Source organism: Rhinopithecus bieti, unplaced genomic scaffold (assembly GCF_001698545.2).
Source record: "Rhinopithecus bieti isolate Rb0 unplaced genomic scaffold, ASM169854v2 scaffold_18921, whole genome shotgun sequence".
Lineage (NCBI taxonomy): Eukaryota > Metazoa > Chordata > Mammalia > Primates > Cercopithecidae > Rhinopithecus > Rhinopithecus bieti.
In genome coordinates this window covers 3314441-3339332 of record NW_016810178.1, presented here as the reverse complement: position 1 = coordinate 3339332, position 24892 = coordinate 3314441, and the positions used below count along the sequence as shown (strand labels likewise).

Genomic DNA, 24892 nt, shown 5'->3' with positions numbered 1-24892 from the left:
TCCCCCTTTTTTTTTTTTTTTTTTTTTTTGAAGCTGAGTCTTTCTCTGTCACCAGGCTGGGGTGCAGTGGTGCGATCTTGCCTCACTGCAACCTCCACCTTCCGGTTTCAAGCAATTCTCCTGCTCAGCCTCCCTAATAACTGGGACTATAGGTGCCCACTACCATGCTTGGATAGTTTTTGTATTTTTAGTAGAGACACAGTTTTACCACGTTGGCCAGGATGGTTGAATTCCCACTTTTACATGCACTTACTGAAAAACAATTTATTACCCAATATAGGAATCTAAATTGCCTTTTGCCACATTTGGATCATTTTAAAATTGTGAAAATATAAGCATAAAGAAAACTACAAAAATATACATACTCTTTACTGAAAATTAACAACTGTTAGAATTTTGTCATATTTACTTCCAATCAACAATTTAAGAAAGAAATATTATAGGAACAGCTAAATTTCTCTTTAAGCACCATCCCTAGACCTAGTCCCCTACATAACTCTCGAGGGGCAATCACAGTGATTAATTACTGTGTGTGTATTCTTCCATGACACTTTAAATACCTTTTGTATATAGCACACACACATATATGGTCATTTTACCAGTTTTGTAAGCTTACAAACAAAGTATTACAATGTAAATATTATTTTGCATATTTCTTTTGTCATTTAGAATTCGAGATATATTTATGTGGTTTTATGTACACCTAACGCATCTTGTTAAAGTATTTCATGAGTGCACCAACTTACCTTGTTCCTCTATTGATGGACATTTAGATTGTTTACAAGTTTTCACTTTTACCAATAAGACTATACTGAACTTTCTTGTACAAACCTCCTATGGCATACGTGTTAGAGCTACTTTAGGATATATACCAAGACATGGTATTATTGGATAACAACTGGTTGGATGAGTATTCAGTTTACTAGATGACCAAATTACTCTTCCAAGTGGCTATACTACCAGCAGATATAATAGCAACATATCCCCTATATCCTTGCCAATATTGGAAGTGATCAACTTCCTAATTTTAACTATTCCAATGGGTAAAAGTTATCACTTTTAAAACGTTTCTTCTGTTCCTTTATTAGTAATGCACATGACCATCTTCTCATATGTTTCTTGGACATTCAGATTATTTTTTCTGCAAAGTGTTTAGCATCGTTTTTCCCTTTTTTATTGAATTCTCTTTTAAAATTTACTTGTAACCATTTACTATATTTTATGTTTACCAATCCTTTGCACATGGCTTCTCTCAGTATATTGCCTGTGCTTTGGTTTAGTTCTTGTTTATGAAAACATTTAAGTCACTTATTTATTCTAGTTTATTTATTTATTCCATTATGGTCAATCCCATGGCTTCATGTATCATATTTAAGAAATCCGTCTCTACCTCAAAGTCATCAAGATATTTGATTATATTTACTTCTAAAAATTTGCATTTTATTTTTTGTTCTTAGCTATTTAAATCTATGTAGAATCTATATTGTGCATGGTGTTACATAAGTAGGGTGATCATGTATGTATTATATATATGATTTGTTAAAGATAGATATGTAATATCTATCTATCTAATCTATCTATAATTTGTTGATCAAACCTGTACACTTTTAAGAGGGAATGGAAAAATCTTAAGTTTAAGATGCTGAAACACAGGTGTAAACCAGAACTGTCCCAGGCATTTTGGGATGTATATCACCCTAAACAGAGGAATCTTATTTTCTTTTCAAATGGGAAGTGTCCATACCACTAATTGTGTGATTTATCCTTTCCTCGTAAATTTGCAATGGCAAGTCTGTCATATACTAAGTTACCATATAGAGATGTCTACTTAATTTCCTTATTATGAGAATAATTTGTTTCTTTATCTTATGCCATACTTTCGGTCAGATAATTCTTTCCACTAGTCTCTGTCAACACACAGATTCAAAATATGAACATACGTGGAATAATTCAATGGAAATAATGGAAATAAAATACCATTGACAAATAAATGTGGATTTTTCTCCCCGTTTGCCTATTAGGCTTACTGTTTATATCTTTTGAAGACAGACTTATTTTTATCTGAGAAATGTCTGATTTCATAATAACAGATATTAATATTGTTATTTAAATTGATCATTTTTAGGGTCCTATGAAGAAGGCACAATTCTAACCATAGTGGGTTCTGGATTTTCTCCTAGTTCAGCTGTATCAGTCTCAGTTGGACCAGTAGGTTGTTCTCTTCTTTCTGTGGATGGTAGGTCCTTATAAAAACTGTTAAGTCTAATTGTTCTTATCTAAGATAAAGTGGAATCAAAGAGCAGTATCACAATTATTTGATCATGTACAATTATCATGATCCATTATTATAATTATCATGATCCCTATGGGGTTATGAAATTGGTAACCTGATCTATATAATGCCTTATCTTTTAAATCTTTAATTATGACCACAGACTATTTCACTGTTGTACAGTGTCTTTATCCTGTAACAGTTTAATTTTATCCTTTTTCCCCTTCATTTGGAGGTTACATGAAATCTTTTTTGCATCAGTGTGTCTCTGGGATGCAAAAATGTATGAAATGCTTCTCTAGTGTTCCATGGTCCTGTTTGCCCACGTTTTGACAATGCCATACAGGAAGAGGACGTGGCCATCAGTGGGACTTCCAGTCCCACCGAACCTCTCTCCATTAATGTAGAATTTAAAGAGCATTCATTTTTTTTACCTCTTGAAATAGTGAAGGCAATAGTTATTTATTTCCCTAAAAGTTGTCTTTCATAATTCTAGGAGATTTTTCTTAACGTAAATCAATTGAAATTACATAAGTAAATTCATTTACCAAATCCTTTCTGTTGTTTTTAATTTAGATCTTTTATGCATTGTTAAGCTCTAATAGTCAATACTGCACCTATATTATTGGTGTTCTAAAGAAAAAGAAAATGTGGCACATATACCATGGAACACTATGCAGGCATAAAAAAGGACGAGTTCATGCCCTTTGCAAGAACATCGATGAAGCTGGAAACCATCATTCTCAGTAAACTAACAGAAGAACAGAAAATGAAACACTGCATGTTCTCACTTATAAGTGAGAGTTGAACAATGAGAACACATGGACACAAGGAGGGGAACATTACACACCAGGGCCTGTTGAGGGCTAGGGGGCTAGGGGAGGGATAGCATTAGGAGAAATGCCTAATGTAGGTGACAGGTTGATGGGTGCAGCAAAACCTCATGACACGTGGATACCTATGTAACAAAATTGCATGTTCTGCACATGTATCCCAGAACTTAAAGTATAATTTTTAAAAAGAGAGAAAAAAATTACTCTTCCCAACTCATGAAACCCTCAATATAAAATTCTCCTATCACCAGTGATAGAAATTATGTTTTCATACATATGTCTCTGCTGAGGAATTAAATGGTCACTTTTCAAAAAAAAAGTAAAAAAAAGTTTTCAATTTTTTGGTTTTGTTTCTGGTGTTTTTTTGTTTGTTTGTTTTTGTTTTGTTTTGTTTTGAGATAGACTCTCACTCTGTTGCCTAGGCTGCAGTAGTGTCATGATCTCGACTCACTGCAACCTCCGACTCCCGGATTCAGGTGATTCTCCTGCCTCAGCCTCCCAAGCAGCTGGGATTACAGGTGTCTGCTACCATATCCGGCTATTTTTTGTATTTTTAGTAGAGATGGGGGTTTCGCCATGTTGGCCAAGCTGGTCTCGAACTCCTGACCTCACATGATCCACCCGCCTCAGCCTTCTAAAGTGCTGGCATTACAGTCGTGAGCCCCCGCGCCTGCCCTTCGTTTAGTTTTTGATCATCTTTCCTGATAAAACCTGGCATTTTGCACAATTTTTGACATAATATATCTGACCAAAAATTTTAGAATTATTAAAATAAATGAGCTTAATAAACTAGCTTTTAAAAAAATTATGACAGTACCCTCTTTTGGGTACAGTAGCATCAGAAGCAGATTGTTTACTTTGCTTTCATTCTTGGTTTACCTATTTTCTAGGAGTGTTTGATTCATAGCCTCAGGTAGTTTGTAAGGATCATTCCTCATAAGATTCCCCCACCCATTAATACATGATTCGTTTTCTTTGGATATGCTTCTTGAGATCTAAAAATGAAGGCCAATATTAGTATTTGCAAGCATAACTTTTATCTCATAAAACCATTTGATTTACTATTTTCTTCATCTTTTTCTTTTTTTCACAAGAAAAGAGATCAAGTGCCAGATTCTGAATGGAAGTGCTGGACCTGCCCCAGTTGCTGTGTCCATAGCTGATGTTGGACTAGCACAGAATGTAGGGGGTGAACAGTTCTACTTTGTTTATCAGAGTCAGATCTCACATATCTGGCCTGATTCTGGAAGCATAGCAGGTAATGGTTAATGGTTTAAACAGAGAGAAAATTGCATGCATTTCCATCAGTTCAATGTGCTCTTTCTAGTACAGGGTGAAGGGAGAGGAGCCCAAAGCTTCCTCCTATAGAACAAAGGAGAGTCTCCTTTGAGAAGGCCCAGTGATTAAATGGCCGACTAATTCTTTTGTTTCTTACAAAGCGCAAGTGGGGGTCCTGCTTATACTTATATCTTAGGTTATTGAATTAATATCATCAATTATTACATGTTTCTGTAACAAGCACATCAATTATGTCAAGATAAGATTTATTAGTTATTATTCTGCTGTCCAGCTGCTTCATTTGTAACCACAGTCTCAATGGAGCTCCTTGACCCAGAAAAAGTTCTGGGAACAAACTGGGGAAAGGAGGGCTAACACAGAGGATGGAAAGAACATAACACATTTTTCCTGTCCTGCTTCATTTCCTTTGTACGTTTGTTGGTTTTTTTACCAGGCGTAGTTTACGGTTTTGTGCTTTGGTTTTGATCCTTTTGGTATGTTTTTATTTTACATTATTTCATCGCTTATTTTTAAAGTTTAGTTTTCCTTTTACTTAGAAGTATTAAAATTTGAGATTTGGCGAGAGTCTCAATTCACTCTCCTCTTCCACCCACAGAATGGTTGAGTGAATAGAAGCAGCATAAATTTTTGTAGGATGAAGGCACCGTGAAAAATAGCAGATGCTGCTGCCAATGCCCCAAAGCAAATGTGTGTTGCAAATCTATGTTATTTCATTAAATCACTTAGCCCAGCTCCTTTATGGTTCCGAGCATCAGCACCCAGGCTCAGGTGTGTGGTGGTGATTGTACTCATGTCAAGTCCGGTCCTTGATCTATTGGCCAGTCCATCTCTTGGATCATTAGACAATTCTCTAATGAGTTAGCTGTTATTAACATTTCTTTTTGTTATCGTGGAACTGGTTTTGTTGTTGTTTTTGTTTGCTTTTCTTATGAAGGTGGTACTCTACTGACTTTATCTGGATTTGGCTTTAATGAAAATTCAAAGGTATTAGTTGGAAATGCAACCTGCAATATGATTGAAGGGGATTTGAATAGGATAACCTGCAGGACACCAAAAGTAAGACCTCTGATTTCAGTCATTTTTTCTTAAGTCTGAAATCTTATAAATTAGGAGACATCTCAGTTTGGGGAGTGGAGTGGTGAAACGAGTGGTCTATTTACGTAGGAACTGCAGGGTTTCTATTATGCTCCTTAAAACTTCTTTCTTCCACATCTTTCCACTAAGATTCAAAAACAAAATATTATATCCACATTCAAGACACTTAAAATCATGAAGAAAAGAGACACATAAGCTAATATTAAACAATGTATTTCATTTTAATTAATAGAAGTATTAACAAAGGAAACATAAAACACAGTGGAGAGAGGTTGTCAGAAACAGTTTCACAGAAAAGTTGATGTCCCATCAGAATTTGAGGATGAATGAGAGTTTACCACGTAAATTTAAGGATGAAAAAAATTAGTAGTCTAAAGATATCAGGAAAGTAAATCTAGAAATTAATAGTTTTCAAAAAATAATTTGTTGGTTGGTTTGTCGTTGTGTGTTTGGTTTTGAGAACAGAGGGGTGTTCCGCTTGCTCCACCAGCTGTAGCTGCCCAAGGCACATCTCGGCGCACTGCAACCTCCGCCCTGCCGCGGTTTTGTGTTGAGAGCCGATGTTCTCCTGCCCAGCCCCCCAGTAGCTGGACTACAGGCACGCCCACCACCACGCCCAGCTAATTGTGTGCTAGTTTTTAGTAGAGATTGGGGTTTCACCAATTGCCAGAGTGCCGCACTCTTTGACGTGCATGGTCTCGATCTCTTGACTTCATGATCCACACCCTCCTCAGCCTCCCAAAGTGCTGGGATTACAGGTGTGAGCCACTGCTCCCAGCCAGGAATACATTTTTAAATGTGTTAAAGTTTTAGTTTAAATGTATTACATTTTCAGTTTCATAAAAAAATTGAAGTTCTCTGTGGAATATTGTATCTTAGAATCAATCATTGTTCTTTATTTTAAAGCATAGTTTTAAATTTAAACTAAGACTCTGGTTTCCTTATTACATATCAAAACGTAATGAATACTGTCACTGACTTTTAAAAAAATGTAGCAGAACAAATGGGGGTATTTTGTATTTGCAATCTGCAGGAAAAATAAATTTGTTTTTTGGACTAAATGATAGAGATGAGAATTGAGGGGATATGATAAACTAAAACTTACTTTGTTTACAATATGTCAGTCAGTTAAACACTCAGTGTGGATTAAATAAATACTAGATGTGAAAAAATGTTTTTCCTAATTGGGAATTGCATAGATGCGATATCTGCAAAAGCATCAAATAGTTTTCTTAGGGGGTCCAAGTGCTTAGTCTTGGACTCTGGAACAGTCTTCAAAAGATATAGTGATGTGATTTGTCAGAGAAGAGAAATAAGAACTATAGCTGTCTATTTTAAAAGCAAAAAGTCAAACTTTCGTATTTAATGCTTTATCAGACAATCACTTCTCCAGAACATCTCAACAATATTGTGGAGCCATCAGAAATCCAATAATATAGATGCATTTGAATGGATCATAAAACCCATAAAACTACTACGTCATATAACTTTATTTTGAGAACTCAAGCATGTAACCTATATTTGACACCACAGCCTTCTAAATATATGAAAACTGACTCTGATCATGGCTTTGAAATAAAACATCTTCAGAAGTTTATTTTGAATAATCTATTTCTTTTCAGCCCTTGTATTTCTGTATCTCAACAACTAATATTTTCTAATTTTTTTCCTCTTATTTTAGAAAACTGAGGGTATAGTTGATATTTCAGTTACTACCAATGGATTTCAAGTCTCAGCAAGGGATGCTTTTAGTTACAATTGTTTACAGACACCAATTATAACTGATTTTAGTCCAAAAGTACGAACAATACTAGGTAAGAAATTCTTCAATAAGATCAGTCATATCTTATTGTCATATGTATAAAAATATGTATGCACGTATGTCTGTATACGTATTGTCATATGTATAAAAAGCATTTCTAGAAAGGCTTTTGAAGCATAGTTTCTTCTGCAGTTTTGCTTCTTAAAATGAAACCAGTTATAGTTTTATGTATGTGTATGTTTTACCATAGATTAATCTATTTATTATTTTATATTGAACATGTGCAATAAGGAGAAAAATAGTAATATTTTTTAAAAAAGGACTTTGTCGTCTTTTTTCCTTTTGAGCAATTGAATGTACATTTCATCCCTTTGTGGCTGCTACCAACTCTTTCGCTGTTTTTCCTTTTGCCTCTCTAAGTGCTAGGATTTCCTAAATCCAGTGAAAGATGAGAGATGAATTGATTTATTTAATATGCAAATTTCACACTGGATAACAAGTTGAACTTTTTGCATTATTTTTTAAATTTTAAAATACTAGGAGAAGTTAATTTAACAATTAAGGGCTATAATTTTGGCAATGAACTCACACAAAATATGGCGGTGTATGTTGGAGGAAAAACCTGCCAGATTCTTCACTGGAACTTCACAGATATTAGATGCCTTTTGCCCAAGTTGTCTCCTGGAAAACAAGATATCTACGTAGAAGTCAGAAACTGGGGTTTTGCATCAATAAGGTATGATAATGAACACAAACTTGATGGAGTTGTGGAACACATGGGGCTAGAGGAACTGGGATAGGAAAAGAAGTAGGCATTAACCTTTAAGTGTTAATTGCTCTCTTTACCTTTCTACATCTTCTTTTGCAAAATATGCTGAGAATATCTCATAGAACTGCAATATGACACCTAGTTTTGAGACCAATACCATTCAGATCAGGTTGTAAAAGTCTCTGTACAACTAGCCTCATGTATATGTCACATGACTTTGATTCATTTAGGAAATGCGTATCAAGTAGCTTCTAGGGGCTCAGTGCTGCTGGCTGGATTTACACTGGATTAGAGGGGCATCTCCCCTGCATTAATGGTGCTCACAATTTTCTTGGAGAGAGAGATTTCAAACAGAGGATTACACTGAGAGTTTAATTGTAAATGTGAAAAATACTATGCGTTAGAGGTACTAGGTGCAGTAAAAGTCTATAATAGAGAGAGCTGACTTATCCTGAGCATCAGGGAAAGGTTCTCTGAAAAGGTGACAATTAAACCAAGAAATGGGTAGGTGGTGGCTATTTGAAGGAGAGGATGCAGAGAGTCTTTCTCCAACTCAATTTTCTGTAAGGACTTAGTATTTCTTTTTCCCTGAGACTATTTGTTAACTGATAAAATTTTAGTTCTAGTGTGAGGAAGTTATTGGTTTAGAATACTTAGAAAAGGAAGATACTGAAATTGTATGGATACAAAAGGCCAATAAAGCTAATGTCAGAGTAGGAGATGACTGCAGCAAAATCTTGCAAGAAGTAAATGAAGATGAGCAACATTAAACATAAACCTCAGCACTACATCCATCTCCTCTTGGTTTCACAGGGCAGAGCTTACATGGGTTCTGTATTGGCTTGTGCTTTAGCTTGATGATATAATGGGTGAAATTGACACCACACAAAATTGTGTATTCAGATTCAAGAAATACCACGGTTATGCTATGGAAGTTAAAAGTTAACAAAATGACTCACGTGAATTTTTCTGCCTCTCTTAAGTTACGAGGGAAGTTGGAATGTGGAAGTCAAATATGTCATATCAGAAAAGCATTTACATTTTGAAGGCCTCCTAGCAGATGCATTGTCTGTAACCAAGCAAAATAAATTAAAAACTCTCTCCCTGAAGTAGTGGGAAGGGAGACCCTGACAAGTTTTCAACAAACATGGAATAATAACTTCAAATTAATTTTATAAAACTTTGGTTACTCAAATGTGTGAGATTTAATTACTATTTTAAAGCAGAGCTACCTTTTGTTTTACTCCAATGAAAATATAAAATATTTTAAAATCTAGTGTATTTCTTGTGACCTCAGTTCTCATAAGCATATTTTCCATAATATTATAGGATCTTCCATCTCAAATTCTTCTGCCATTAGAATTTTCAGAAATGTAATTTTCATAGATAGGGGAAAATACTGAATATACCATCCAACCAAATCAAGATTATGATAATTGCCAGATTGTCTATCTTGAAAAACGAATGTATAATTAGATATCCAATTATTTCCTCTTTCTAAAGAAATCATATCCTAGCAAGGGTTTAGTGAGATAAACCAGAAGAAAGCTCTTTGAAAAATGTATCCATTTTTTTTCTCAGAGACAAATTAAATTCTTCAATACAGTATGTTTTGGAAGTGACCAGCATGTTTCCACAAAGAGGCTCCTTGTTTGGTGGAACTGAAATCACCATAAGGGGTTTTGGATTCAGCACAATACCAGCTGACAATACCGTGCTGTTAGGTAAGAACTTCTTTCATAGGAAGTGATTATCATTTTTCTCAGCTTAAAGGATATACTATAGGTGCTGAGTTACTATATGAATATTCTAAATCACAGTTTTATTTTTCTAGTAGTATAAAAAAAGGTTAAGTGTATTTCGTTAAAGTGATATAGAGAAACTGAATAACTACTTTTGATTTCAATAAATAATTACTGTGTATTTAATGTGTATACAACGTATAGAGTGGAGGAGTTGTTCTGCAGATAATGAGTACTCACACATGATTACTATCAGAAAAGAAGTACCGAAGATCCTACTATATAAGGCAGAGTTTTTTTAGGGTCTTGGCTGTCAATGAATTATACTTCATCTCTATAATTCACAAAAAAAATTTGATAAAATATTTGCTTTTAAAATATCCAGTAATTTATTCTTTCTAGGGTCCATCCCTTGCAATATTACATCATCATCAGAAAATGTCATAAAATGTATTCTTCATTCAACTGGGAATCTATTTAGGATTACCAACAATGGGAAAGATTCAGGTATCAGCCATTTATATACTATGAAAAAATGGAAGCACTTAAACTTGAAATTCATTTGATTTTTATTTATTTTGTATTTCAAATGATTGAGAGACTGAGTACTGTTATTTCTTTTATAATTTGTCAGCAGTAACTGCTTGACATAGAGGGTCATATATAGAGTGAATTAGTGGTAGACTTGAATCTAGAAGGCCATACTTTACAATTTCCAACTTCAGGAATTGTCATTTGGTTTTGCTGTAGTACAGAAACTCCTAAATTGTAGTTTATTATCAGTCATGGGTTTCCAAATGAATATTCCAAATAAAACTGATCATAGCTTTAAAAATATTCTCTGTAAGCTTTCTAAGCAAATTATTTATTGACTTCTAATTTTTTTTTTTTTCAAATTGTCTGTTGATCATCACTTTTGGAGTTTTGTAACTTAATTTTCCTTATCTTCTTTTACCTTGCTTTCCAGTATTTCTATTTGTTTTGTTAAGTGCTTAAATTATGTAAGTAATTAAGTTTTAGTGTTGATTAAAATGTTTTCATTACTGACTGTACATAAATTGCAATGTTGTCAAAGATAATTATTAAGAAATTCTCTTTTTCTTTTAAAATATGACTCAATTCTTGCTCCCAGTACATGGATTAGGTTATGCCTGGTCACCATCAGTCCTAAATGTGTCTGTGGGGGACACAGTGGCATGGCATTGGCAAACACATCCATTTCTTAGAGGGATAGGATATAGGGTTTTTTCTGTCTCCAGTCCTGGAAGTGTAATTTATGATGGCAAAGGATTCACAAATGGAAGACAAAAATCTACATCAGGTATGTTTCTGCTTATTGGGTTTCACATCATGCCACTTTTTCCTAGATCTAATAAAATGACATTTTTTGGTAGATTTAATACAGTATTTTTACATAAGTAATATACACAAATGCATAAGGTAAGTTAGTTGGCATTTTATTTGCTGTAGTAAAAATGTTAGCAATAAGGGTAAGCAAGTTATTTTATACATACTCAAGTGAGTTCTGATATTAGAAATATTTTATATTGATTCTGTGATAATCAACCAATGGAAAAACATATTGTAAAAGCAAAATGCAATAAAATAGGAATACATGTTTAAATCAAACCAATCTGGTAGCAAGTGATGAACTTTGACTGACTGAAATCAATTTAAAATCAGTGTTTCTTATAGGACAGCTCAGTGTAAAATGTGCCTTTTAGATTGCCTGTTTTGTTTTGTACATGTAAGATTTTGAACTTTTAACTCATGAAAAAAAAGTTCTTTCATTTCATGTTGAATTTTTCTTTAAATTTTGGTATGTTATGCCAGACTTGCCATGGTTTTCTAGAAAATCAATGCTGGATCTTGTTTTCATGGAATGTAATTTCGTTACACAAGATAGCTTTTAATAGTCAGCGAGTTTTCTTACTACATTCTGTTGACATTTCATACACTTGAAAAATAAGAAACTGTCATCTGCATGTGCATTTAAATGATCATTTCAAGTTTTTTTCAGTCTCTTTTCAAAGATGCATTAATTGCTTATATTTATTATGTACAATCTCATTTTATGGCAGGTTCATTTTCTTACCAATTTACTTCACCTGGAATCCATTATTATAGCAGCGGATATATTGATGAGGCTCACTCCATTTTTCTCCAAGGAGTCATTAATGTTTTACCAGCTGAAACCAGGCACATTCCCCTGCACCTGTTTGTGGGTAGCTCTGAAGCCACATATGCTCATGGTAAGATGGTTAAAGATGGAAACTCTGTTACACAGGTGACCCAGGGTGTGTGTGTGATATTTCTGGAGCAGGTAGCAGATGACTGGGTCTCCCTGTGCTTCTATCTTACTAGCCACGTGACCTTGAATGGGTTTGGGCTTCTCTGAGGCTGGAATTTATCCTCTAGAATAAGGATTGTGGTAATGTCTTCCCACCAGTCTCTCCCCCAGAATCCTTGTGTGCCTCAAGTGAGATGTAATGTAAAAAAGTTCTGTCACTATGTATGTTCCTGGACATATATTAAAATGTAAGATGATGTTATTATTTTCCCCATGGGGTCAGGCCTTGGACAAACTGAAAAATAAATCAATTTTATATTCAGTTTTCTCTCTTTACTGTGACATCTTTGATCAGTCTTTAATAGTTTAGTACTGCCTAAGACCCATTTGTCATTTTGTTTTTCAAAAAAGATTTACCAGAATTTAAACCATCATCATCAAAATAAAAGTAACACAGTTCAAAACAGTTATCATTCTAGAATGTTATTCATGACTTACAGGCAGTTCTTTTTCTAAAGGAGAACCTGAGAACTGGCACTTGGGAAGCTCTGTGGCAGGCTGCTTAGCAACAGAACCCCTGTGCGGCCTGGACAATACCAGGGTTAAAAATTCAAAAAGATTGCTATTTGAGGTTTCAAGTTGTTTTTCACCATCTATAAGCAACATTACTCCATCCACTGGAACAGTAAATGAACTAATAACAATTATTGGACATGGCTTTAGTAATCTCCCTTGTGCTAATAAGGTAAGAATATAAATACCTCCTTTATACTTCTATTACATGTTCCCAATGAAAGTATTTTGATGATAACCTTGTTATTTAATTTTTACCAGCTTTAGTGAGATTTATCACATACCATACAATTCACCCATTTAAAGTGTACAATTCATAAATTTTTAGCATAGGCACAGAGTTGACATTCGTCACACAATCAATTTTAGAACATTTTCATTACCAAATAGAACAAACAAACAAACAAACCCTAAATCCCTTAGATATCACACCTAACCCCTCCATCTATTCCAACCCAGGGCAATCTCTAATCTACTTTCTGTCTTTATAGATTTGGCTGTTCTGGACATTTCTTGTAAATAGAATCATACAATATGTGGTTCATTGTGACCAAGTTTATTTATTTTTCACTCAGCATAATGTTTTCAAGATTCACCCGAGTTGTACCATGTATCAGTACTTCAGTTCTTTTTTTGACCTAATAATATTCTATTGTATGTTAAACAACCTTTTATTTATCCATTCATCAGTTGATAGACATTTGGGTTGTTTTCACCTTTTGATTATTATGAATAATGTAGCAATGCACATTTATGTACAAATCATAATTTAATCCAAGAGATGCCTTAATCAGCCCCTCCCCAATTAAATGTATCAATAAAAGATATTTATTTGCACATGATTAGCTTTTTAAATTTATGGTTGTTGCTAATACAACATTTGTTTATTCTGGAGATACGTATTGACTTGTTTTATTTTGCATTCATTTCACTTACAGGTTACAATTGGTAGCTACCCCTGTGTCGTAGAAGAAAGTAGTGAGGATACAATTACATGTCATATTGACCCTCAAAACTCAATGGATGTTGGTGTCAGGGAAATTGTCACTTTGACTGTCTACAACTTGGGCACTGCTATCAATACGTTGTCCAATGAATTTGATAGGCGATTTGTGCTTTTGCCAAACATTGACCTGGTGTTGCCAAATGCAGGATCAACTACAGGAATGACAAGAGTGACCATAAAAGGCTCTGGATTTGCAGTTTCTTCTGCAGGTGTAAAAGTCCTTATGGGTCATTTCCCATGTAAAGTTCTATCAGTGGATTATACATCCATTGAATGTGAAACATCCCCTGCTGCCCAACAGCTTGTGAATGTAGATCTTCTAATACATGGAGTGCCTGCCCAGTGCCAGGGAAATTGCACCTTTTCATATTTAGAAAGCATCACTCCTTATTTAACAGGAGTCTTCCCAAACTCTGTCACAGGGTCTGTAAAAGTTCTTATTGAAGGAGAAGGTTTGGGGACTGTTTTGGAGGACATTGCTGTTTTCATTGGAAATCAACAGTTCAGAGCAATAGAGGTTAATGAAAATAACATCACTGCTCTTGTGACTCCTCTCCCAGTTGGACATCATTCTCTTAGTGTTGTGATGGGAAGTAAAGGCTTGGCTCTGGGAAACCTGACTGTCAGCAGCCCCCCAGTAGCATCTCTATCACCCACTTCTGGAAGCATTGGTGGTGGAACTACATTGGTGATCACAGGAAATGGCTTCTATCCAGGCAACACTACAGTCACTATTGGGGATGACCCTTGTCAAATTATTTCCATCAACCTCAATGAAGTCGACTGCCTCACTCCCGCTGGGACCAATGGAATGGTCGGTGTTAAAATCTTTGTTAATACAATTGCTTATCCACCTTTGCTTTTTACATATGCCCTGGAGGATACTCCATTTCTCAGAGGAATTATCCCAAGCAGAGGTACTCCAATATCTGCCTTATTATCTTGATATTATTGTATCGATAATATTTATTAGTATAGAATTGGAATGATATTGGTAAATAACTATTAAAGTGTGTTTATAAATGATCCCACTTACACTTAATACATGGGATTCAAGTTCTGTGTAGTCTATATTATATGATTATTTTTCACACATTTATGGGATAACAATTTTAGACAAATTTCAACTTCTATTGAGGAACAAAATTCCCATTAACTTGACCTAAAAATAAGTGAAGATAGACCAAAACTGCTAATTCATTTATGTTATTGATGTTGATTTGAACTAGAAACTCCAGTTAAAATTCAAAAGTTGCAATCTTACTTACATTGAGAGTGTTTCAGAGTACCTTATTTCCATGAAACTACAAATGAGTATTAACTTATTAGCACACCAGAATTCTTTTTAAGGAGATAATTGGCACATTCAGTGGAGAAAATGTTATAAAATAAGATTTCCTTAATTACTTAGCATGACTCATTTTTCTAATTTAACAATAGGTTGATATATCATCTTGGTCCTTTGTCATTATGCTATGCTGTTTCTGATCATCCTTGAGCTATTAGAATGCTTATTATATATGCACTGAATTCTGGAGAGGAAGCTGTAGTGTAATAGTTGAGAGCTTGGCTCTCAAATGGCTCAAATTTTGGTTCCTTTAATTTCCAGCGATGAAATTTTGGACAAGTTTTTTTAAACATCAATTTATTTATGCAGGTACATACATTATAAAGTTAAAGAAGTTTATTCATATAATGTAACTTAGAATAGTACATTTAATGAAGAACTCATTAAATGTTAGCCTTTTAGAAAAGTCTTTTTTAGGTTACATCACAAGAGAAATGTATCAGGTTTGGGTAAGTAGTATTTTCTGCCTTCAAGGAGTTTGCTGTCGAAATCTTCTTTAATATGTCAAATTTGCTCATTTTGAAAGACGTGAACAATAGCAATGGCATATTTCTTTCCCATGTGGTTGTAATCATTGCAAATAATGGCATATGTTTCTTATTTCCATGGACTGTGTCTCTTCCTGTCTCTGTCTTTGAATGATTTTTTGTTTTCAAAACAATGCATTCAAAGGTATAGGAGACTTCCAGACATGTGAAAACTGAACTGTTTTTATTTGCTGAAGAGACAGGCAACACTGAGAACAACACTGCTGCATTTGAAAGGCAAAATGCCAAGCAAAATTAAATGTTAAGACCCATACAACTTTCTTTAGATTGTATCTTAAAACTATTTCGACCAGGCACGGTGGTGGCTCATGCCTGTAAGCACTTTGGGAGGCCGAGGTGGGCGGATTGCCTGAGCTCAGGAGTTCGAGATCAGCCTGGGCAACATGGTGAAACCTCGTCTCTACTAAAATACAAAAAATTAGCCGCACGTGGCGGCATGTGCCTGGAGTCCCAGCTACTCTGGAGGCTGAGGCAGGAGAATCGCTTGAATCCGGGAAGCAGAAGTTGCAATGAGCTGAGATTGCACCACTGCACTCTAGTCTGGGCGACAGAGTGAGATTCCATCTCCAAAACAAACAAACAAACAAACAAACAAAATTATTCCTAACGTGAAATATCTCTTTAGTATCTCTGTCATGTTTAAAATAAAATAATTATTTATATTTAAGCAATCCTCACTATGGTCAATTATATGGTAATTCTTTACTATTATCACTTGAATTAAAATCAAACTACTACTTGAAGGCGCTGCGTTTGTAAAAAGTTATGTTGACTAATTTTCATTTAAAATTTAGGTATGCGGATATTCATTTGAACAGCCTATGAAAAATTGAATATGTTTAATGCCCTTGATGTACATTTGTCAAAAGAGGGAAGCAAGAGAACAGCCAGAATCTAATTATTTGTTCTATGTGCACTCATTCAAGGCATTAACATCGATATTCACCTACAAATCTTTAAATTAATTCCTTTTTTCTGTATTTACTATCTTACACCCATTTACATATCATAATTTGTTTACCAAGTCATACCTATCAAAGACGTTTGAATTAAGAATAATGTAGTCTCTCCTCAAAAGAGTTGCTAATGTCAGGAAGAAAGGTACCAAAAATAAAGATAGTTAGCCTCATCCTTAAAATATGCTCTAACCCACGCTGCTCAGACATTCATACTTCCTAACTCTAGACCTGCTCTTCTCTCCTCCTCTCTTCTCTATTAGAGTGAATTAGTAACTTACAACTCAATAGAATGGACAGAAAGACTGGAAAAATAATAAACGTTGAGATAAATCATTTATAATTAATATACAGTAGAATGTAGTGTATATTGTAGTCAAAATGTATTGTATGACACAGCATGTATTGTTAATATTTATATTAGTTTTAAAACACTGGGTATTCTTTTATTTATAAAAGTAAAGAGGTATATCTTTAAATGAGTGTGTATTAATAGTTAGATATATTTATATTGTGTGCTTTTTTTTTTTTTAAGGTCCACCAGGAACTGAAATTGAGATCACTGGATCCAACTTTGGCACTGAGATCTTGGAAATCTCAGTGATGATAAATAACATTCAATGTAATGTAACCATGGCCAATGATAGTGTGTTGCAGTGCATCGTGGGAGATCATGCTGGGGGCACATTTCCTGTTATGATGCATCATAAGACAAAAGGCTCAGCTGTGTCCACAGTTGTATTTGAGTACCCGCTTAATATTCAAAATATTAATCCAAGCCAAGGTAGTCATAAGTATGCAGGAAACTGCAGATATTTCATTTCAGAAAACACTTATTTAGAAACCTTATTTAGAAAATAATATGTCCTTCAAACACATAAAATTTCTAGTTTTGTGTGTTCTTTTTTTTTTTTTTTTTTCTGAGATGGGGTCTCACACTCAGTCTCCCAGGTTGGAGTGCAGTGGTGGGATCTTGGCTCACTGTGAGCTCAGCCTCCTGGATTCATGCCATTCTCCTCCCTCAGTCTCCTGAGTAGCTGGGACTGCAGGTGAAACACCACCATGCCCAGCTAATTTTTTTTTTTTTTGTATTTTTAATAGAGATGGGGTTTCACTGTGAAAATTTCTAGTTCTTATAACACAGTACAAATATTTTTCTTTATGTTGCAAATAAATAAGCATGTTAAGTGTATAATTATTTATTTCAAAATACTAAACTTTAAAATATAATACCTTATATTTCTTAGTGATGTATGATTAATTTATTTAAAACTTAATCCTACTTAAAATGACAGTTATATGTGAAAATGTTTCTTAAATCATGTTTAGACATCACTGGTATGTAATTATTTCTACATAAATTAGTATCTTTTTTATTTAAAAATTTTTTTGGTTAAAAACTTAAGAAAGTATAAATAAACCAATCCACTTATAATTAAAATTGTAATTGCATAGTCTATGTTTTGCCTACTCTGAAATCCTTTGTGACATCTCTTTTAAGTAAAATTTTAGTTCCTAGAAATAGTTCAAATAAATTACCAGATATGACATTTACTCAGTGAGGATTTTAAAACACTACAATCAAAAGAGATTCAGTTGCATTCATAGAATAATGCACTATAATTTCAGTTCTAAGAAACTCTTCATTTAATGTAACTTACTTTTAACATTTAAAATAAAGGTAAAAAATATGTACACAGAAGAGGTTTTATTTTAATTAGCTTTGTTTTTCCTTTCTATTTGTCTTCACTAGGGAGTTTTGGTGGGGGTCAAACCATGACTGTGACAGGCACTGGATTTAATCCACAAAATTCAATTATATTAGTTTGTGGCTCAGAATGTGCAATTGACAGGCTTAGATCTGATTACACAACATTATTATGTGAAATTCCATCTAATAATGGTAAGTTGTCAGAAAAAATAATGGAAGTCTTTGAGAAGTAGTTAATTTTATAAAGATCGGTTAATTTCTTTTTTCAAGTCACTGGGTGCCTTGGAGTAATTAAATCACTTTATTACTGTCCTGATTCTAAGCAATTTCTTCAGGACATTTTCTAGATTTACATGTCCTTTGAGATTCACAAATTGCAGATGGAATTGTTTATAATAAATTGCAGTTTTCCAGTTTATGGTATAAACTGATGGTTCTTAGTCTATTGAGCATACCAAATGGAGAACACATTTTTAGTTCCCATTAGAATATTAGGCTTCCATTAAAGATAGGAGTTCCATTAATGGCTATGAGTGTCAATGCCGGTGGTGCATTGCTAAACTCAAACCCTACCTGTGTCATTGAATAAGTTATTTAACCTCTCTATGCCTCAGATTTTTTCAACTACAAAGTGAGATGAATCACAGTAGTCTACTGGATTTTTTTCAGGTTTAATAAGTTAATGTGCATAAAGTGGATGGAATGATGTCTAGAACCATATGTAATTTGCTATTATTCTCATGCTTACTTATTCATTTTTAGTTAATGGTTAAGAGCCTGGTCTCTGAGGAGTCCCTGAATCTCAATTTTGTTGCTTACTGTGTAACCCTAACCAAGTAACTTAACTTCTCTCTGCTTCAGTTTCTCCACGTATGAAACGGAGATATTATTAACTCTAATTCAATGGATTGTTGTGAAGATTAAATATTTGGTAGTTTAGACAACAAATCTTAGTTATTACTTCACAAAATGTAAGAAGATATTTAAACAATGTGAATATTCTAGAAGAATAAAGGATATATTTTATGTGAACACATTTTTTAAAACATTAACAAAATTTTTGAAGCTTTTCTAAATATTATTGCTTCTTTCTCTGACTTTCTTAACAAAGAATATTGAAAATGCAATTTTTATGACTGAGCTTATTTATCATTTTGACATCAGAGTTTGAATCCTGATTAAAAATATATATATATGTAGCAATGCTTCGAGACTTGTCAAGGTTTTAGGTTGTTTGTCTTAACACTGGCTCTGCATCTTCTCATTATGTTTTTGCATCAGGTTTCTGTAGTCCTTGTCTCTGACCTTGCCTTCAGCTGTCACTCCTTGCTGTTATCAGTGTGTGTGTCTTTAAGCAGTTCTTCCCTCCTTCCTGTTCTAATTTACAAAGTTAGATTCTCTAGAATTGGAAAACTAAGCAGGCAGGTTTGTAGAATGTTCTACGCAAGTCTCCCTGGGAGGGTCCAAGGGCTTTTTCTTCTGTTGATAGTGAGCATGAACTTTGTAACATTTTTAGCTATTGCTAGAGACCACTATTATTCACATGCAGACTATGTATATGGGAAAAGGAAGATGATTGTGTGAAAAGGAAGATGTTATTGAAAATGTTTGGAGGTTTTGGAAATGAATCAGGGCCTGATGGCAGAACTTCATTCAGTCTGATCCTCCTCTCATAGGCACGGGAGCTGAGCAAGCCTGTGAAGTGAGTGTGGTTAATGGGAAAGATTTGTCACAGTCCATGACTCCGTTTACATACGCAGTGTCACTGACTCCACTCATCACTGCAGTGTCTCCCAGGAGAGGCAGTACAGCAGGCGGCACCAGACTGACAGTCATGGGATCAGGATTCAGGTACTGTCTCCACACACACATGCATCATTGTGCATTTCCAGACTCGAGCCATTAGGCCTGCTTTCTCCTATGCCCGGACAATGCGGAAATACAGTCATGTAATGTGTACCTATATGCTCGTAACTTACACTTAAGGCAAAAATAGTACTAATTGCTAACATTTACTGAGTATTTATTTTGTGGCAACCACCTGCCTACCCACAGAGAAGTCCTGCCTTACTTCCTGAGATGTTTTAACCTCATTTTATGATTAGAAGACAGATTAAACAGGTTAGACAACTTGCCCCCAATCCTAGTATGCAGCATCACAAATACAAATCCCCTTCTTGTTATGCTTTCCCCACCATCTTATCTCCAGCCATGATCTGCTTCATTGGGTCAAAGAAACATCTTTCCATACAGCAGGTCTATTCCACTGTAATTGGTCAAGTTTCTTTTTCTTAAGCATACTCATTATTTGGCTCAAGTTTGTGTACTGCGTTGTCATCATTATTCAGGTGGGGAAGGCTGAAGTCAAAATACCAGATCACATACACCACAGAAGCTCATTGTAACTCCTCAAGCAGTTGTGATTAACTTGCATTTTTACCTGGAGGTTAAGTTCTAAAATCCACAAACATGATAAAAATGTCACATGGACAAGTGATCCTTGAAAATCTCTTTTAAAAGTACCTGTTAGGAGATCAACATAGAATCACTGAACAACAACAAAATCACTGCTTTTTTTCCCCAACACTGGAACACCGGCTATTTATACAGTCCTATTTTCTGGACTCTTAACCTCTTTGTTTACTTTTTTTTTCAATAAATATTTTGAAATCTTAGTATTAAAAAAAGCATCAATCTGCACTTTGGTGGCTGTTTTAATCATGTTTCTTTTTTTTTTTTTTTTTTTTGCAATAATACATAGGAATAAAAGGGTTTGACAGCATGATCTGGAAGTTTGAGAAAAACATACATGTTATGTGTTCCCTCTTTTTTTACAGTGAAAATGTAGAGGATGTTCATATCACTATAGCTGAAGCCAAATGTGATGTTGAGTATTCCAACAAGACACACATCATCTGCATGACAGATGCCCATACTCCCTCAGGGTGGGCTCCAGTTCGTGTCCACATCAGAGGTGTCGGCATGGCCAAACTGGTAATAGTGCTGTTGAGTATAGTAATCACAGCAGTGAAAAACTAACATTATGGGAGGTGGGCTAATTGGTAATGGTTGTCTTATTTTAATATCTCCAAAAAAATAACTGAGCTGTGACTATAATAAATTTAAAGCAGCTTATGTTTTTTATTGCTTTTCCTAAAATTTTTTTTATTTTAGATTTTTTATTTTCTGAGTTGTGGGGTAATTAGTAATAGATTTTTTAAACTTGATCATTATTGTGAAATAAACCAAGAGGCAATTATAACACATTTTAAGTAGGTTAGATTTAATAAAATGCTTATTGTTTGTATATATTATATATTTACTATGCAATATAAATATATTTATATTGTAATAAAAGCTTTTGAAAATCGAATGAAAACTCTGGTAAAATCCCTAAATTTTAAGGTCTCCTATGTTCTATTACAGGATAATGCTGACTTTCTTTATATTGATGCTTGGTCCTCCAATTTCTCATGGGGGGGACAATCTCCCCCAGAAGAAGGGTCTCTTGTTGTTATTACAAAAGGACAGACCATTCTGCTGGATCAAAGCACCCCTATTTTGAAAATGTTGCTTATTCAGGGTAAATTTCTGAATATCTGTTCATTAGACTCTGCCTGAGAAATATTTCTGTGAAACTGATTTAATCAAAGTCCACAATTAAGAACACCCATAGTTGCATCATATTTTTAATACACAGTGTAGTCCTGGGCTTTCTAAATTGAGTATTGCAATCCATTTGTGGTTATGATATTATTTCATGTGTTGCAGCCAGCATTTTAAAAATTAAATAGGATAGAAAGCATCAGAATGGATTGCATGTATATGAGTAAGTACCTTTTAAAAGTAAATGTTGTTTTATGAAACTTTTGGTTCAATAACAAAGTGGGGAGGTGTGAGCATGCCCGCCCACTTTCACTAGATCACAACAAAAAAGGCATTTTCCACTTTGAAAAACACTGATGTAGTGGGTCCCAAGAGTTAAAAAGTCATAGAGATTTGTTCAAGTCTATCCTAAATGATCCCCTTGACTCCCATTGGTAGATAGGTTGTGATTTTCACCTTTGCCTATGAACCTGTTTCAGTTGTTGCCTGGGGTTGTCTCTGCTGCTGTATTTTGTTTTTTACTGTAGAAAACTAAATAACCATGACTGTGATAATTGCATGTAAAAGAATCATTAATTGGTAAGAGTAGACTGCTTGAGGATTTAGTGTAGAAACTTTGCCATAACAGCTGAGTCACCGGAAGACTCCTGCATTGTTATTGTACTATTTTTAACTTCAGGGAAAATAGAAAAGTTTCAGGTTTTTGAAGTTATTAAATATTGGACCTTTGAACAAATAAAATTTTACTACTTACAAATTTACATTAGTCTCATAAAAATGTGTCCTGGTATGATCTTTAATAATGCTAATCAGGCTATAGCTGTTGACAGTGCAAATTAATGGGTAAAAGTTCAGAGCTAATGTTGACATTATAACGGTTTTTATAAACACGCTTTTCTTTAAATGTTTTCGTTCTTAATTTATATTTTGAGGTGCTGTGTTTGTAGAACTAATCTGCATAGCTGAGCTATTTAGTAGCATCTAAAATAAGCTACTTTCCCAATGTTCAAGGGAAAATAATCTTCCCTGGGATTTGATTTTCTGTAAACTCCCATGGTCTTGTCTGGAGTTTTTATGCTTTTATGTTGCCAAAGAACTGAAGTGAAGTTACATGCATAACAATAGCAGAACTTGAATGAGAAATTAAAGTTTAATTTAATGTATAATTTAATAATTATTATGTTAAATTGTAATGAGTAATTTAATAGGCAACTTTTAAGACTTTTCCTTGTGATGTATTTTAAAATTCTATGATTCATAGGTGGAACTCTAATATTTGATGAAGCTGACATTGAACTCCAGGCAGAAAATATTCTAATTACAGATGGAGGCATTCTTCAGGTATTCAAAAGAACATAATACATGTTCATTTTTAACCTTTCTCCATTCATTTTTTAAAATACTATGTGTAAAATGGATAGTTAATTGTACCAACCTCTCCTAAGTTTATCTTTGTTTAGGTCTCTGTTTTGGTATAAAATCCTTTATGTAGTGATAAAAGTTTCCCAGAATATTGTGTTTTAATGGGAAGATAGTAGTATATTCCCATAGAGCAAAATTTAAAATAGAACAGGAAAGAATTAACTCTTAGATGTGGCTAAAGTCAATCAGTATACCTTTCAAAGGTCTGGCATAGTGTATTTGGCTCACTAGAAAATTAAAGTTTTATCTTTCCAAAGAAAGATATGAATAACTGAGCCATTAATTCTCAAAAGAGAAGAGAAGATAGAAAAGAACTACTTTTGTGTGATTAGAACTGTGGATTTGGGGTTTTAATTTTCTGAATAGCATTTGTGACATCTTTTGCAGATTGGGACAGAGACATCCCCATTCCAACACAAGGCTGTCATTACCTTGCATGGGCACCTGCGATCTCCTGAGCTCCCTGTCTATGGTGCCAAAACACTGGCTGTGCGGGAGGGAATCCTGGATCTGCACGGTACTGTGGCCAAGTGGCTAAGGGAGTTGGTAGAGAAAGACTCACCAGGACACCAAGGATAATTATCCTGTGATAATTATAATTTATCCTGTGGTAAAGTGAAAGTGTGTTAGGCTTCTCATGTCTTTAGATATCCCCTCTTTACCCCTTCCTTCTTTCCCACATCCAAGCAAGGCTAGCCCAGACATCAAGACTCAGAACCAGGCCAAGTGTGGTGGCTCATAACTGTAATCCCAGCACTTGGGGAGGCCAAAGCAGGTGGATCACCTAAGGCCAGGAGTTCCATACCAGCCTGGCCAACATGGCAAAACCCTGTCTCTACTAAAAATACAAAATTCAACCAGGCATGGTGGTGCATACCTGTAAGTCCAGCTACTTAGGAGGCTGAAGCAGGAGAATCACTTGAACCCAGGAGGCAGTGGCTGCAGTGAGCCAAGATCACATCACTGCACTCCAGGCTGGGTGACAGAGTGAGACTCTGTCTCTGTCTCAACCAAGGTCACACTTGGGAAAGTCTTTCTGGGCCTTTTCTACATTCCTCCTCTTCCCCCTTTCCATAGGCCTCCAGGCTCTTCTCATTTCATTTTACAGTAACTGTAGTACCTGTCTGTGATTGCCTGTTTACTTTATTTATTTATCTATATAAAAAGACTAAGTCTAGAAGCAGAAGAATGTAATTTCTTATATTTGTATCTGCAAATGGGGTCTCTCTGAAATATAACAAGAGATTTATAGTTGTGGATTTCTATAACTATATCCTAGAGCACTGTCAGCAACCAAAAATGATTTTGATCATGTTTGAGGTACCAGGGCAACATACTATTTAAAGAAAGCATGGTGTGAATCTTTTTTATATTGAAGTCTTCTACATTGCAATAATCTATCCCTTTAATGAATTTAGAATACCATAAACATGATACCTTATCATCATAAAAGTCCTACACGGGGCTCACTATGTATACTACGTTATTTCTTAGAAAAGTCTACATTTGACTCTAGATTATTAGTTTAACAAATTCCTATCAATAATGCCAAAGACAATAGACTTCTGCTTTTTGTCAATATTATCACACCCATTTACATTGTGTCCCTCTAAAAAAAAAAAAAAAAAAAAAAAAAAAAAAAAAAAAAGGGGTTTAAAAA

At 34.6% G+C, this 24892-nt stretch overlaps 1 protein-coding gene across 1 annotated transcript in view; it reads left to right on the top strand.

The window, feature by feature from the left end:
* Nucleotides 1–24892, top strand: part of PKHD1L1 (PKHD1 like 1) — a 168107-nt gene that overhangs the window by 67186 nt on the left and 76029 nt on the right. Inside the window, 18 exon segments of the mRNA XM_017891546.1 lie at nucleotides 2126–2240; nucleotides 4200–4363; nucleotides 5339–5460; nucleotides 7181–7313; nucleotides 7802–7997; nucleotides 9612–9754; nucleotides 10175–10279; nucleotides 10905–11093; nucleotides 11854–12024; nucleotides 12581–12807; nucleotides 13574–14558; nucleotides 17029–17277; nucleotides 18247–18396; nucleotides 19881–20055; nucleotides 21042–21198; nucleotides 21631–21787; nucleotides 23072–23151; nucleotides 23620–23749. Of these exon segments, the coding sequence (XP_017747035.1) occupies nucleotides 2126–2240; nucleotides 4200–4363; nucleotides 5339–5460; nucleotides 7181–7313; nucleotides 7802–7997; nucleotides 9612–9754; nucleotides 10175–10279; nucleotides 10905–11093; nucleotides 11854–12024; nucleotides 12581–12807; nucleotides 13574–14558; nucleotides 17029–17277; nucleotides 18247–18396; nucleotides 19881–20055; nucleotides 21042–21198; nucleotides 21631–21787; nucleotides 23072–23151; nucleotides 23620–23749 (3648 nt within the window).